This window comes from Artemia franciscana, chromosome 3 (genome assembly GCF_032884065.1).
Source record: "Artemia franciscana chromosome 3, ASM3288406v1, whole genome shotgun sequence".
NCBI classification, from domain to species: Eukaryota; Metazoa; Arthropoda; class Branchiopoda; order Anostraca; family Artemiidae; genus Artemia; species Artemia franciscana.
Genome location: NC_088865.1, coordinates 25,455,761 through 25,469,429, shown reverse-complemented (window position 1 = coordinate 25,469,429; position 13,669 = coordinate 25,455,761). Strand labels below are relative to the sequence as shown.

Below are 13,669 nucleotides of genomic sequence, written 5' to 3'. Positions count from 1 at the left end.
AAGCAAAAATAGCGAGAAGTAAGCATGATATTGTACATAGAGGCAGTACTCCATTTATTGGCTAATATATAAATTCAAAACGCAAGGAATAGGACGTTATGAACGCTTATTAGGTTTTCAACGACAAATAAGAGGATCAGAGTTTCAATTAAATACTGGAAATAAAAACTAAAATAATTAAATGATTCCTGGAACGGATCCCCCTCTACCGAATTCCATAACCAGACTACAACCGATTTGGCCTATCTAGGTATAATGCGAATACTATCATAAAAATCGTTAAGTCTTATTTTCTTCTTCCATGATTTCTTTTTCACTCAAAATATTATATTCACTCTATATCTACCTTCCTACTCTTCAAGGATTCCATTTCTTTCCTATTTGCAGATGTATAGGGTGTATTTATTTCCACAAAAGTGGAACTTTTGTAAGTTATGAAACAAGAGAGTCTAATCTTTAACTGGTAGATTTTAGAAAGTAAAAACATTTTAAATAAAGGGGGGAAAATAGGGAAACCCTAACCTTAGCAAACGTGGCGAAACAGAAAGCATAGAACAGTTTTTACTTTTACCATTAACTAGACTCACATTTTCCCCGATGACGAGGTTTCAAAGGCAGTATATTTGGAAAATTTTTAATGCGGAACATATTATGAAGCGTATTGGAGCGCTATTATTCTCGTTTTCCTTATGTTAAAAATGAGCATAGAAAAATTAAAAAAAAAATTCTGCTCAAAATAAAGAGCAAATTTGACACTTATTTGAAACGAGCAACAGTTTTAAAGCTACTTAATGGATTCTAGTTTGTTCCAAGTTATTGGAGAAGCAAATGCCCCCCTCAACGACGCCACTGATGGAAGAGTGTCATAATTCTTGCTTTACAAAAAGAACCATCACTGCATTTACCTGAATCAAAATACATTTTCCCAATCTTAAAATTTACAGAAGTATAAAACCCAGCAAAAAAAGCATGCATCTACATCCACAGGTTTTTTTTTAATAATCTGTTTAACAATAGTTTATCGAAATTTGCTCCGATATTATCGATTACACGGTGCTAAGATTGATATTGGAACTTCATTGATAAATTTTGTTCTTTTCTTTTGCTTTAAACAGTCTTAAATTTTATGTTTAATTTTATTCAGTTTTCAACAAGTTTTAGGAAAGTTTTTTTTTTACGTTAAGTTTTGATATCTATGTAGTTGTAGTTTTATATGGGTTTCTGGCTCGTTGATCCTCATTATTGACAGTAGAATTTGGATTCTTTTCAAAGATATTTGTTTATTCAAGCGAGTCCGATTTTCACAACGATTTCTACTAAGCTTCAAACTTTGGTTTTCTTTTTTTTAAATTTTTCAATTGTTGCAATCCCTTGTTAAAATGTATAAAAATATTTTGCAATTACCAGTCTTTTGCTTTTTAAGCAATTTAATGTCTTTAATACTAAAGTCTTTTCAAAGATATTTGTTGAACGTCGACTTTTGCCCCGATTTGTCCTTTGTCATTATGAAATACATATCGCCAAAACTTTTTTTTTTTTACCAAAGGCATGGTAAGCATTGATGACATTATCCATGTCAACATCTCAAACCCAATTATCGTAACTATAATTTTCAATTGTGGCACGTTTAGACTCTGCTGTCGCTTATTTTCTAACCTTGTTTTTGTTTCTTCTTCATTTTGGATTTTCATTACTTCAGACAATTTGCCAATGCCCTTTGCTTTGGCTGCCCCTATTGGTCTGGTTTTACATGACGGTCCAGGTTGTAGATTCGTTAATCGTTCAGGAGGTGAGATAAGAACATCTTTCATTGCAAATGAATTATCATTCATAACATGTGTATATTATCTTGTTTTGGGTCTTGTCTCATTTGATAGTCCAGATTCTTGATTTTCACCCATTGTGAATTTAATTTGTTCGGGTGTTCCCTTGGTCTTATCATGTTTGATAGTTCAAGTGGTCCCAAAGAATCATCGTTTTAATTCTCATCGCTATCATTTTTAATTTTTACACGTTTTGATTCTCACAGTAGCTTATCTTCTAACTCCATTTTTTCTACTTTATTTCGGATTTTTATTACTTCAGACTAATTACCAATGCCCTTTGCTTTAGCTGCCCTTATTGGTCTGGTCTTAAATGATTGTCCAGGTTATAAATTTTCAGGCGGTGGGACAAAAACTTTTTCTTTCAACGAGTTATCATTTATAACACTTGTAAGTTTTCGTTTTTTTTTTTTGGCTTTACCTATAGATAAGTTTGTCATACTAATACGTCTTTTCATACTAAGGCCTTTTCAAAGATATTTGACTATTGAATCAAGTCTGATTTCTAACACCGATGGTCTACTAAGCTTCAAACTGTACGTTTTCTTTTTAAATGTTTTTGGATTGTTGTAATCCCTTGTTAAAATATATGCGAATGTTTTTGCAATTATCCATTTTTTGCTGTTTACACAACTTAATGTCTCTTCATACTGTCTTTTCAAAGATATTTGATTATTGAGTCAAGTTTGATTTCTAATACCGATGGTCTACTAAGCTTCAAAATTCTGGTTTTCTTTTTAAAGTTCTTTGAATTGTTGGAATCCCTTGTCAAAAAATATATACAAATATTTTTGCAATTACTAGTTTTTTGTTATTTAGGTAATGCAGAGTAAACTTCTATATATGGATTCTCATTGTCGCTCTGTCTTCTAATCGCAGATAATTTGAGACAATTTGCTGGATTTTCATAGTGACCTTTTCAAAGATATTTGATTATCGAATCAAGTCCGATTTTTAACACCGACGGTTTACTAAGATTCAAACTTTTGGATTTCCTTTTGAAAGGTTTTTGAACTGTTGTTTTCCCTTTTTAAAATATATACAGATATTTTTACGATTACTAGTTTTTTTTTTCTTTACGCAATTTAATGTCTTTTCATATTGTGTCTTTTTAAACATATTTGATTATTCAAGCAAACCCGATTTTTAACAACGATTTCTATTCTACTAAGCTTCAAACTTTTGGTTTTCGTTTTTGAGGTTTTTGAAACGATTGTATCAACTGGTACCCTCAACATCAGAACGCTTGCAAAACAAGGAAAAAAGGAACTCCTCTAGAGAGAGATACTGTTGCAACTGGGACGTAGTCGGCCTATCCGAAACCCTCCTCCCACTCAGCAGCGAAGAAAAACTTAATGACGCTACTCTTATACTGTCAGGACGTATTGATGGGAAACACTGGTAGGGAGTTGGCTTCCTACTCTCCAGTGCGGCTAGGAGATCATTAATCGCAGCAACACCCATCTCAGAACGTTTGATCATGATCCACCTCAAAGGGTAACCAGCGAATCTCACAATCATCCAAGTATATGCACCCGTCTCTAGCAGACATGATGAAGAATCTAAATACTTCTATCTCCATTTTCAGTGTCTAGTGGACTCCTTTCCAAAAAAAGATATAGCATTTGTCATCGTGGACCAACACCATTGTCGATGACGACCCATCTGACAACAAGGACGTGGGGGTAAATTTGGCCATAGCCGGCTGAACAGAAAAGGCGAGCGCCTAATTGAATTTCGCTGGGATAGTGATCTTGTTATCATTAACACATTCTCACACATAGAACCCGACGTAAAACAACCTGGACCTCGCCAGATGGAAGGACTCAGAATCTAATAGATTATATCCTCGTATCTAGACGGTGGAAATCTTCCATCAAAAACAAAGTCACTTTGGCTGATGGCGACTTCGATAGCGACCAATCACTTGTTATGGACTTCATTTAAACTATGTCTAAAATTGACCGCTAGACTCTCCAAAAAGCCCTTCAGGGTAGATGGATGGGAACTATCAGACAAAAATACACTGCTATTCTTTTCGAAAGAATTTCTGAACTCCTCTCTACATCCCCACTAACTCTATCAAAGGAGGACGTCGATAATCTCGTGATAAGTAGCTCGCAGGTTATATGCGATGTCGCCCAGTCGACCCTGGGAGTTCGAAAGGTGGACCAAAAACCTTGGATCACGGACGAGATAATCTCATTATGCGAAGAAAAACGCAACCACACTAACAAACTAGATAGGGAAAGTCGGGATATGTTCAAACGATGAAACGTGTGGTTGAGAAAGTCACCCGCCGTGCTCACCGCTCCTATATAAGGGAACAATATGAGCAATGGGAAATGGCATTCAAGAAAGGTGACATTTACTTCATGTCCAGACGAGTAGAGAAACTAACCAAAAAAAGAGACTGAAAGCCTGTACCCTCCTCGATGAAGATGGTGACCAGATCCAAGCTACAGACGGGATCCGAACCAGATGGAAAGAGCAATTTGATAGAAAATTAAACTCAACGATCTTCCCAGACCCATCGGTGCTTAATAGCCTCTCCGTAATCGCCGCAGACCCAAGCCCACTCCCACTTCTTTCTGAGGTAGAATCGACTATCAAGGGTTTAAGGACAGACAAAGCTGCAGGCCCAGATGGAATCCAACCGGAGTTACTAAAAGTAAATTGCGATCCCCTTTTTGACCTATATCTATAAATTGCTACTGCTGCTTGGGAAGAAAGTCACTTGCCCTCTTCAGGATGTGAAGCCACCATAGTTCCAATCCATAAGAAAGGCTCAAAAACAATCTTTGGTAACTACCAACCTGTAAGTCTTACGAGCCACGCCGCCAAAACCAAGAAAGCTTAAGCCTCAAGCTCGATGGTGACAACATAGAATGGGTCGAAGATTTTAACTACCTTGGTACCCTTATTACGTCCGATAACAGCCACTCGAAAAATATTAAGACACCTGGCGCTTGCCAGCTCTAGCTGTAAAGCCTTGATGCCGTTGGCACTGCTATAAACAATACTCTTCAACCTATTGATTATCCCCGTTGCCATTTACGCTTATGAATCGTGGGCCCTCAAAACAGATGGCCAACGTCGCCTAGCTGCACTCGAAACAAAGTCACTTTGCCGTATTCCGGGCATTACCTACCTGGACAATATCTCTAATATTATGCTGTTTGGAAGCCTCTAGATCAAACACACCATTGTTAACAAAATAAAACTACAACAACTTAGGTGCCTAGGCCACATCCAGTGTTTGAAAAATTCCCGTCTTCCTAAAATAGTCTTTCATGGTCACATGGATGGTTCTCATTCCAGAGGTCGACCCCCGAAGAGATGGAAAGAAAACTTCTCTCACACTCAGCCTGCCGCAATTTCTACGCCTGATAGAAGATAGATGATAATACAGACGCCACATCAATAACATAGTGAATGAAGAAGCCCCAAAACAACCTTCGAGGACGGATATGACTTAAGTCACAAAGCTATATATATATATATATATATATATATATATATATATATATATATATATATATATATATATATATATATATATGTATATATATATATATATATATATATATATATATATATATATATATATATATATATATATATATATATATATATATATATATATATATATATACAGGTGTAAAAGCAGCCGGTGGGGAGAATTTTACCATTATCCTTCTTGTGTGGCGCGTGTGATCAAATCCAATTGAAAAAGTTGGAGATTCGTTGTAGAAAGACAAAGTAGATTCGATGGTTCTTTAAAATATTGTTTTTATTTCAAATACAATGAAAAAGCATTGGTAATGACAAAAATATAAGAAAGAAATATGTCCCAACTACAAGAATATAATGACACATCAGTGGAGAGGTGGAATTTGGTCTGTAGTTAGTGCTATGCAAAAATAACTCATCTTCTGATCGTATCAATAGAAAAAGAGAGCTTCTCTTCAAAAACAATGTGAAGATTACCATTGCACTACGTGCTATAGGAGGCTATAACTTTATAACCATTATCCTATGTTATAGGAGGCACATAAGAACCATTATCTTCATATTCCTATAATGAAAAGCCTTATTTTTGTATAGCACCAGCTTCGGAGCAAAGGCAGATTCATGCACACATCTTACCAGGCATGTACACATAAAAAAAGCAAATGAAGGAAACCTTCTAAAGTAAAACCGTATTTCAAATACTGAAACAAAATATTTAAAACACTTTCAGTTACTGAGGCAAATACATAGATTATTATCACTGAAGATTGACAGACCTACACGAAAGAAGCATAAAGGAATTAAGAACTATCTATATACTTCCATAGCGGTAGGAACCTAGGATATTCAAGTCATTTTCCTTCAAATGACGCAGCTTCCTTTGCAAAATCCCTCAAAACATCTTGGAGCTTTTTTTCTAACATGATCCCGTAATATGATGGAGAACCACAGAGAAGATGGAAGTCCCCAATGAGGTTAAGTAGCTCATTAAAGCGTGTTTCTTCGTTAAAATTATTACAACACAAAATAGCCTTAGCTCTAAGCTTCATTCCAGTGAATTTGGAATGTAAGGCGTGAAAGGGAACGCTACTTTTACATTTATCGCAAACCTGTCGTTCATTAGGATCTGAGTCAGTCCAATCATATTTTTCTTTACACGTTTCACAGATGAAGGTATGTACTTCCAGTATCTGCACAGTCAAGTCATCATCACGTTCTACTACACATGCTGGAGGAGTTTCGCAAAAAGAGCAACAACAATCAAAATTATAATTCCTAAGGAATAAATGTCTATTAATACGGTGTTCATAGTAAGTACCGTCAACAAACTGATAATGATAATTTGTCAGGACTTCGTCACCTTTTTTGATTGGTCGCCTTGCAACAAGGAATCTCTCTGTACCTATATCGTAAGGAATTACATTGTTATCACAGGAGTGGTTAATTCTGCTATATGATAAACCAAGAGTGATGCCATCATTTTCTAGTGGGATTGAATTTACTGCAGCTCTGTTATACATGCTAGCTGATAGGAGTTTAGCAGTCACAAACGCTACATGATACATAACATCCGAGAGTAAGCCAACTCTGCTCCTAATTGTGGTGGTGCATCCACGAAAATAATCTTCCATCAGTTTTGTAACAAGGCAAGTAGTATATGACATATTTATCTTTGATAATACATCAGCTTTATCAGTGCGAGATCGGAGCTCACAAATTTTTCCATAAACAGTTCTAGTTTGTCCACAAAAGACTTCGACAGTTTGATCAATAAATTCCTGAGGTGTACTCTGACATATCAGCCGAACTGCCCAAGCTGCTCCAAAGTCACCTTCTCGTATAAGTGGGAGGAAAGGACATTCTCTCTTGTGATAATTTAAAGCAATTTCTTTGCATTTAGGCGAACAAAATATGACGTATACACAGTTTTCACAGGGGTAAGGTACTTGAACAGGAACAAAACATTCATAGCATACTGAGTTTTTCAGATCCAAACTTTTTGCTACTGGCTTTTCAACAAGGATTAGGTCTCCCGGTGAAATATCAGCAACTGCCACCATAGAAGAACCTCGTTCTACATCCCATGTAATCGATACCGCCTCTGAAACAGTCGGTATATCCGTATTTCTTTTAAAGTCTTTCCTGCCTACATATTTCAACGCAAAATTAGGAATAGGAAATGGTTTCTCTGACTTAAGCATGCTGATTGATTCTCTTAAAATTGAGCTTAGGGTTTCATACGAGTTTATGGAATATACAGGTAGTATGCGGGCTAATCCTAGTTTTGTAAAGCATTCTTGAGTTCGCTTGAAAATCTTATAAAATTTCTCTCTTGGATAACCATTAAAAAGAGCCTCTGATACTGCTTCTAGACACTTCAGATATTTACCAAATTCAAATAATACGGCTGACATATTTCCATAGCAGAGAGCCAAGTCCTCTTTACGAGAAGCAAATTTACAAGCAGTTTTATAGTCTTCAAGAGCTAAATTCAAGTCACGCGAGACGAATGCCTGATTTCCTTTCTGTTTGTAATACTCAAATTCAATTTTTGATTTTTTAGATGTGATTTTTGAACGGTCAAAAAATACATGTTGAGTTAGAACACCAAACATAACGTGTAAAGAATCTTCAACATTTTCTTCCTCAAAATATTCGGTTTCACCTTGAACAGCCATTGTCGAAATGATCTTACTGAGTAGTAAAGCTTCCATCGAAAGACTTTTCCCCTCGTCTATCTTTATTTCTTCTATAAAAAAATATATATATATATTTAAACAAACTTACATTAAAATAAATTCTTCATCATTATGAGATTTTGTCTCTGTAGAAGCAAGCATAAAAGATTTGAGAGTACAAAAAATATAAACAGTTAATAATTGCAAATGCTGCTCATTTCCTTCATTTTTACTTTTTTTAATTAGAAAGGTGACCTTCCATCCACAAGAGCTCGGTTAGAACAGGTGTGGTAAGAACACAAAATACAGAGAGTGTATTTTCTACAGTATTTTTAATGCTTTGCGCCTCAGATAGGAATACCATATTTCCTATTTCGTGATTTCTGGTCACCTGTATTAAAGAAATTGATTTCCGTGCAGGAGCAATAAACACACCTGTGCCTCCACACAGGTGCGCACGTTAATCAAGCTTAGCTTAAAAAATGTTTTTGCAGAATCTATATTTCTTATTTGTTTAGATAAAACCTGTGTTACCTGTTTGACACTATATAATAATGGTAATTTAAGATATGCTTGAACTTGTTCAGAAAAAATAGTTTTATTTTACCGCACAAAAAAAAACTTGCAAAGACATTACCCTCTTCGATGTCCTTTATTTAGTAGTATAGTTTTCAGATTTCTTGTATCTTTACCTAATTCATGATATTGAAAACCCTTAAATATTAAGAACTCATTCCCTCCATGAGGAGACAAATTATTTTAATTTAATGCTGTGTTTTTAACAACAACTATAGCTAAGACTTTAAAATTTCTTTAACTAAATTCAAAAATCAATAATAATCAGCCCCCTATATGCAGCACAAAGGCTTAGAAAATTGAGCTTGTGAGGCCTAAAATAACTTGTATCTTAATATCATTTGATACTTATTTACCTGGAATTATATAATATAGCTTCCAACCCATAAAATACCCTCACGCCATTTGACATATAATGTGAACTTCTTTATTTTATATTTATTTAATTATAATTATTTGAGATGGAGGGGATTACTACCATTTAATGTTTATGTAATCGAAAAATTCAAACATACCAGGTAAAAAAAAATGTTTTTTCGAAAGGTCTTGGGGGGGGGGTATGGTGGCTAACCCCTTCCTAAAACACAAAATTTTGGCCACTACAAATTAGAACGTCGGAAGCCAGAATAAGAAAATTAAAGGGACTAAAGGAATTCGAAGAGAAATAAAATATCGGAAATGACTAAAGAAAGATAAAAGTGTTTTATTTTTATTGAGGTGTGTCAAGGAAGGAGCTGAGTGTGGAGTGTTAATCACGTGGTAGCAGGGTATATGGTATTGTAGTTGTATTTTGTTTTTTTAAACCCCTTCTGAGGTTTATGTTAGTTTTTTTCATTTTTCCATTTGTTTGGTTATTCCTTCTCCATATCATGCTGTGGCATTTGGAGGAAATGTGTTTATTCCTTGACTCTATGCAGTATTCTCAGTAAATATAAACAAATTCAATTTAGCTAGAAGAAAGTGAATACATTACTTTATGCCTCTTTTTATGCTCTTTCAAAATTCAACGATCGTTTCTGTGGCAAATTTCATTTTGATGCCTTAAAGGAGCTAACAGTTTAAAAATGTGTATCGAAAAAAAATGGTCAATTGAGAAAATATCGTCATTCGTAGTTATTTCAGGAATGGTAATTATAATTTTCATTAGTCTTAATAGTAAAATGTTCTATTGAAAAGGTATTTGCAGGAGTTTGTAAAAAGAGTCTGAAACCCCCCAAAAAAGGTGTCACATCAACATACAAAGTACACAATTGTGTACAATTCTAAACAAGTTACTTTTCGTGGTACAAGCCTAGACAAGTAACTGAACTTAACGAAACATGGAAAGAAAATTCATATAAATTTGTTTCCATGATAACATTTCACTTTCGAGAACAGTCGAAATACCAGTAATGAATTTCATTATTTTCTTTTTTCTTATATTCACAGGACTATAGCTAAACATCAACTTATTTCATATGCATATTTCATATGCAACTGTATGATATGGATAATAATCATAGTTAACAAATTTCGAGTGATGCCTTTTTTTTTCCTTAACCCCCCCCCCCCATGTGCAAATTTGCATAGAGAACTACCTGGAGAGAACGAAAGAAGTTGAGAAAACAATTCTTACTTCATAATATGCATAATAATCATATTTAACATAGCCTATTGTGCATACAGCCTCGCTAAATTTTACCCCAAGCCCTTCTCCCCAAATGGGAAAATATGTAGCCGAAATTATGTATTTTGAATCCATTCAGCCAGCGTTTCTTGTTTCAAAACCGGCTCTTGTTTCACCACAATTGATTCAATTTAAAGGTACACCTGATTCTAAGATTATTTCCACTATTTACAGTTTTCTTGTCTTTTCTTTAGACTAAACGATTCCACATGTTTATATGTTAAGGTAATTGTCTGATATAGCACCTATGTATACAGAAGCTAAGTAGAACCAGTTTTCATCGAGTTTGCGATTTGTATTGAAAGAGAATAGTGTCTGACCAGAGATGCTAAAAAAAAAATTTAGATTTAAGACTAAAGAAGAAGCAATTAGATTTTTTCAGGATAAGGGGCCGTTGCCCTGAATGACAGTGCGTCAATGGATACAACATTACTATACTCTTTCGCGATTTTACGCGATTCCTAATGATATCAATGCGTTCTGGGCGGCATTCATTCTATAATTTTCTTCTGTAGTTTTCCATAATTTTGTTAATAAAGTATTATAGTTTCATTATATATTGTGATATTTTATTAGGAATGAGCGTCAAGAAAACAGGTTCTACGTAGCTTCTATATATATATAGGCGCTATATCAGACAACTACCAGTGTTACCCGTGATTATCCTTCATATTATGAAGTAAGAATTATTTTCGTAAGCTAGGAAACGTATAAATTGGGCAATATATTTGCAGATTAGGAGGGAGGGGGATGTGGGGTAAAGTAAAAAAAAGCGTCATGCAATATTTATTAACTATGATTATTCTACATAATATAAAGTAAGAATTGTTTTCTTAACATGTTTCCTTATGTCCAGTTACTCATCTAGGCTTATATCCTTTTCACTCTCTTGAAAATGGGTTAGGTTATAAATTAAACTTTCAGTAAGTAATTCAGGGCCAAAAATTTACTCTGGGAAGGTACTGCCAAGCTTCTATGTTAACCTTCTTCTGATTTCTCAGTCTTAAAAATTTCCCTACTTGGCAGGTCTATTAGAATTTTTGTCTATTGGGTCTCTGTCTAATGGAATTTTAACAAAACAACATTATACCTTAATTTTCAGTTTCCAGTTTCTTTTCCTCTGGTTTTAGTTCTGATAATGCAATTTCTGTTATTTGAGTAAAATTTTAAGCCATATGAATGGGTTTATTTTCTAAATTTAGGGTAGGTATTGGCAGATCTTCGAAACCTCGTAAATTGGGATTGAGCAAAGTTGTTAAGCTGAATATACTTTTCTTGTACTTCATTTAAGCAGAAGATCTATTTTGAAAGGTTCCACTTTTATAACAGAAAGATTTTTAAAGGTCAGTGCCTAGGAGAGAAGGGGTCATAAGCGCCCATGAGCTGAATTTTAGGGGGGAGGCTTACCTGGTCTAATCGGCACTTCCAATGTTGTATAATAGAAATCTCAAAACAAAAATAGGTAAAATTCTAGATAATTGACTTCTTGTTATCTGGAAAGGGTTTAGGTTATGAAAATGAAACTTTCAGGGATGGGTGTAAAGGCTAAAGCGTGTCCCGGGAAGGTATTTTAAAGTACCCACCTCCAATCCTTCTCCCTCTAGAAGGCCCTGAAATTTGCCTACGTGACAGGTCTATACCTATTGAAATTTTCACAATACAACATTTTACCTTAATTTTCAGTTACTAGTTGCTTTTTCTCTGCCTTTAGTTCTGAAAATACAATTCCTGTTATTTGAGTAGAATTTTGAGCCATATCAGTTTTTTTTTCAAAATTTAGGAAATGTATTTGCACATCTTTAAAACCTTATAAAATGGAATTGAGCAAAGTTATGAAGCTGATAACAATTTTGTTGTACTTCAATTAAGCTGAAGATCTATTTTGCAAGGTTTCACTTTTATAAAACACATATTTTTAAAGGTCATCAAAGGTCAGGGCCATTTGGAGGGAGAAGGAGTAGAGGTAGTTGCTGGTCAATATCTTCTCGGGACATACGTTAGTCTGTAGATTCATCCCTGAAAGTTTCATTTTCCTAACCTAAACCCTTTCTCAGATAGCAAGAAGTCAATTAACTAGAATTTTACCCAAAAATATAAGGCAGCGTCATTAAGGAAGGGGGGCACCCCCTTATGGGCACCCGTCGAAGGAGTGGAGGCAGGTGCTTCAGAATACCTTTTCTATGACATACTATATTATGTAGGTCTATCCCTGAAAGTTTCTTTTTCCCAACCTAACCCCTCCAATTTAGCAAAAAGTAGCTTGTCTAGAATTTTATCACATATTACCATCTTTTCAATCTTTTACATACAAATGGAATTCACTTACGACATAAACAGTACTTCTTACTTGCCGGTCCGACACTCACGAGTCAACTGAATATATTATAACATAGATAAGCCGTTGAATGATCTGACATTTGTTGTTATTCGAAAGGGCTTCAAAATTGCAGTCGAATTGTCGAACTGTCAAAAGAATGAAATACATTTTTGCGCATGTTTTTATACGAGAGCTTGAAAGTTCAAGGAAAAAAAGAAATATTGACCGATGAGATGGCATATATATAGCTTTGATCAAATGATCTTGTACATGATTATCAAGGGAGTTAGAACTATGTTCCTTTATGTACAAAACGAAAGTAAGGGCGCAAAACTTGACGTCGGTTAGGGGTTTCTTTAGTGGAGGTGCAAAGACCAGGGCTAGATCTAGGGAGGGGGCTAGAGGGGACAAACACTCCAGGCGGCAAAACAAGCTTAAATAATTATATTTTTGGCAAAATATTGTAATATTTACAATATTGATGGTGCGGTAGGTGGTTGCAAAACCTAAATTTGCCTCCCCCCTCCAAGAAAAAAAAACTGGAAAAGACAGGAGGCACACCCATCGTTTGAGAGAGGACAAAAGAGCCATTCCTTTTAAAATTTCTTTCAATGTATATAGGCTACTAAAAAGAGATAAATATTGTTGAAACACGTCAAAAACAGGTTTCTTTTCTATAGTATTGATCTCTTCAGGATTATTTTTCATTTTTGGACCCCTTCGATAGAAAACCAAAGCTAAATTTTTGGGTACAAGTTGCAAAAACTCTTTAATACTTCCCGAAATGACTCGTATTATTTCGTCTTTGTTAAAAGCTAGAGGGGGCGGGGCTCAGAAACAATCTTAAAGGTATAAGGAAAGAGGGGTCATTTAGGAGCTGAACTGAATCATATATTATCTACTGTTTAAAAGAGAAATTGATAACTAATTGGTTTAATTAAAGTTAATTAAGCAGTTGCATAACTCATAAAGCGCCATTGGTTTTATATGTCTTGGTTTGAAACAGGTTGTAAACTATTATCAAACAGTTAACGAACTGTAAATAAAGAGCTACGCGTCTCAATATTCCCTGATACTATAAAAACGGGATTTCTTC

General features: G+C 34.9%; 1 protein-coding gene across 1 annotated transcript; it reads right to left on the bottom strand.

The window, feature by feature from the left end:
* Window positions 1-5,598: 5,598 nt before the first annotated feature.
* Window positions 5,599-12,732, bottom strand: LOC136025076 (SET and MYND domain-containing protein DDB_G0292140-like). The gene is made up of 2 exons (XM_065700784.1): window positions 12,583-12,732; window positions 5,599-8,085 (listed from the first exon to the last, which is right to left on the bottom strand). The coding sequence occupies exon 2, from the start codon at window positions 8,048-8,050 to the stop codon at window positions 6,188-6,190; it is 1,863 nt and encodes a 620-aa protein (XP_065556856.1). The 5' UTR covers window positions 8,051-8,085; window positions 12,583-12,732; the 3' UTR covers window positions 5,599-6,187.
* Window positions 12,733-13,669: the final 937 nt, after the last annotated feature.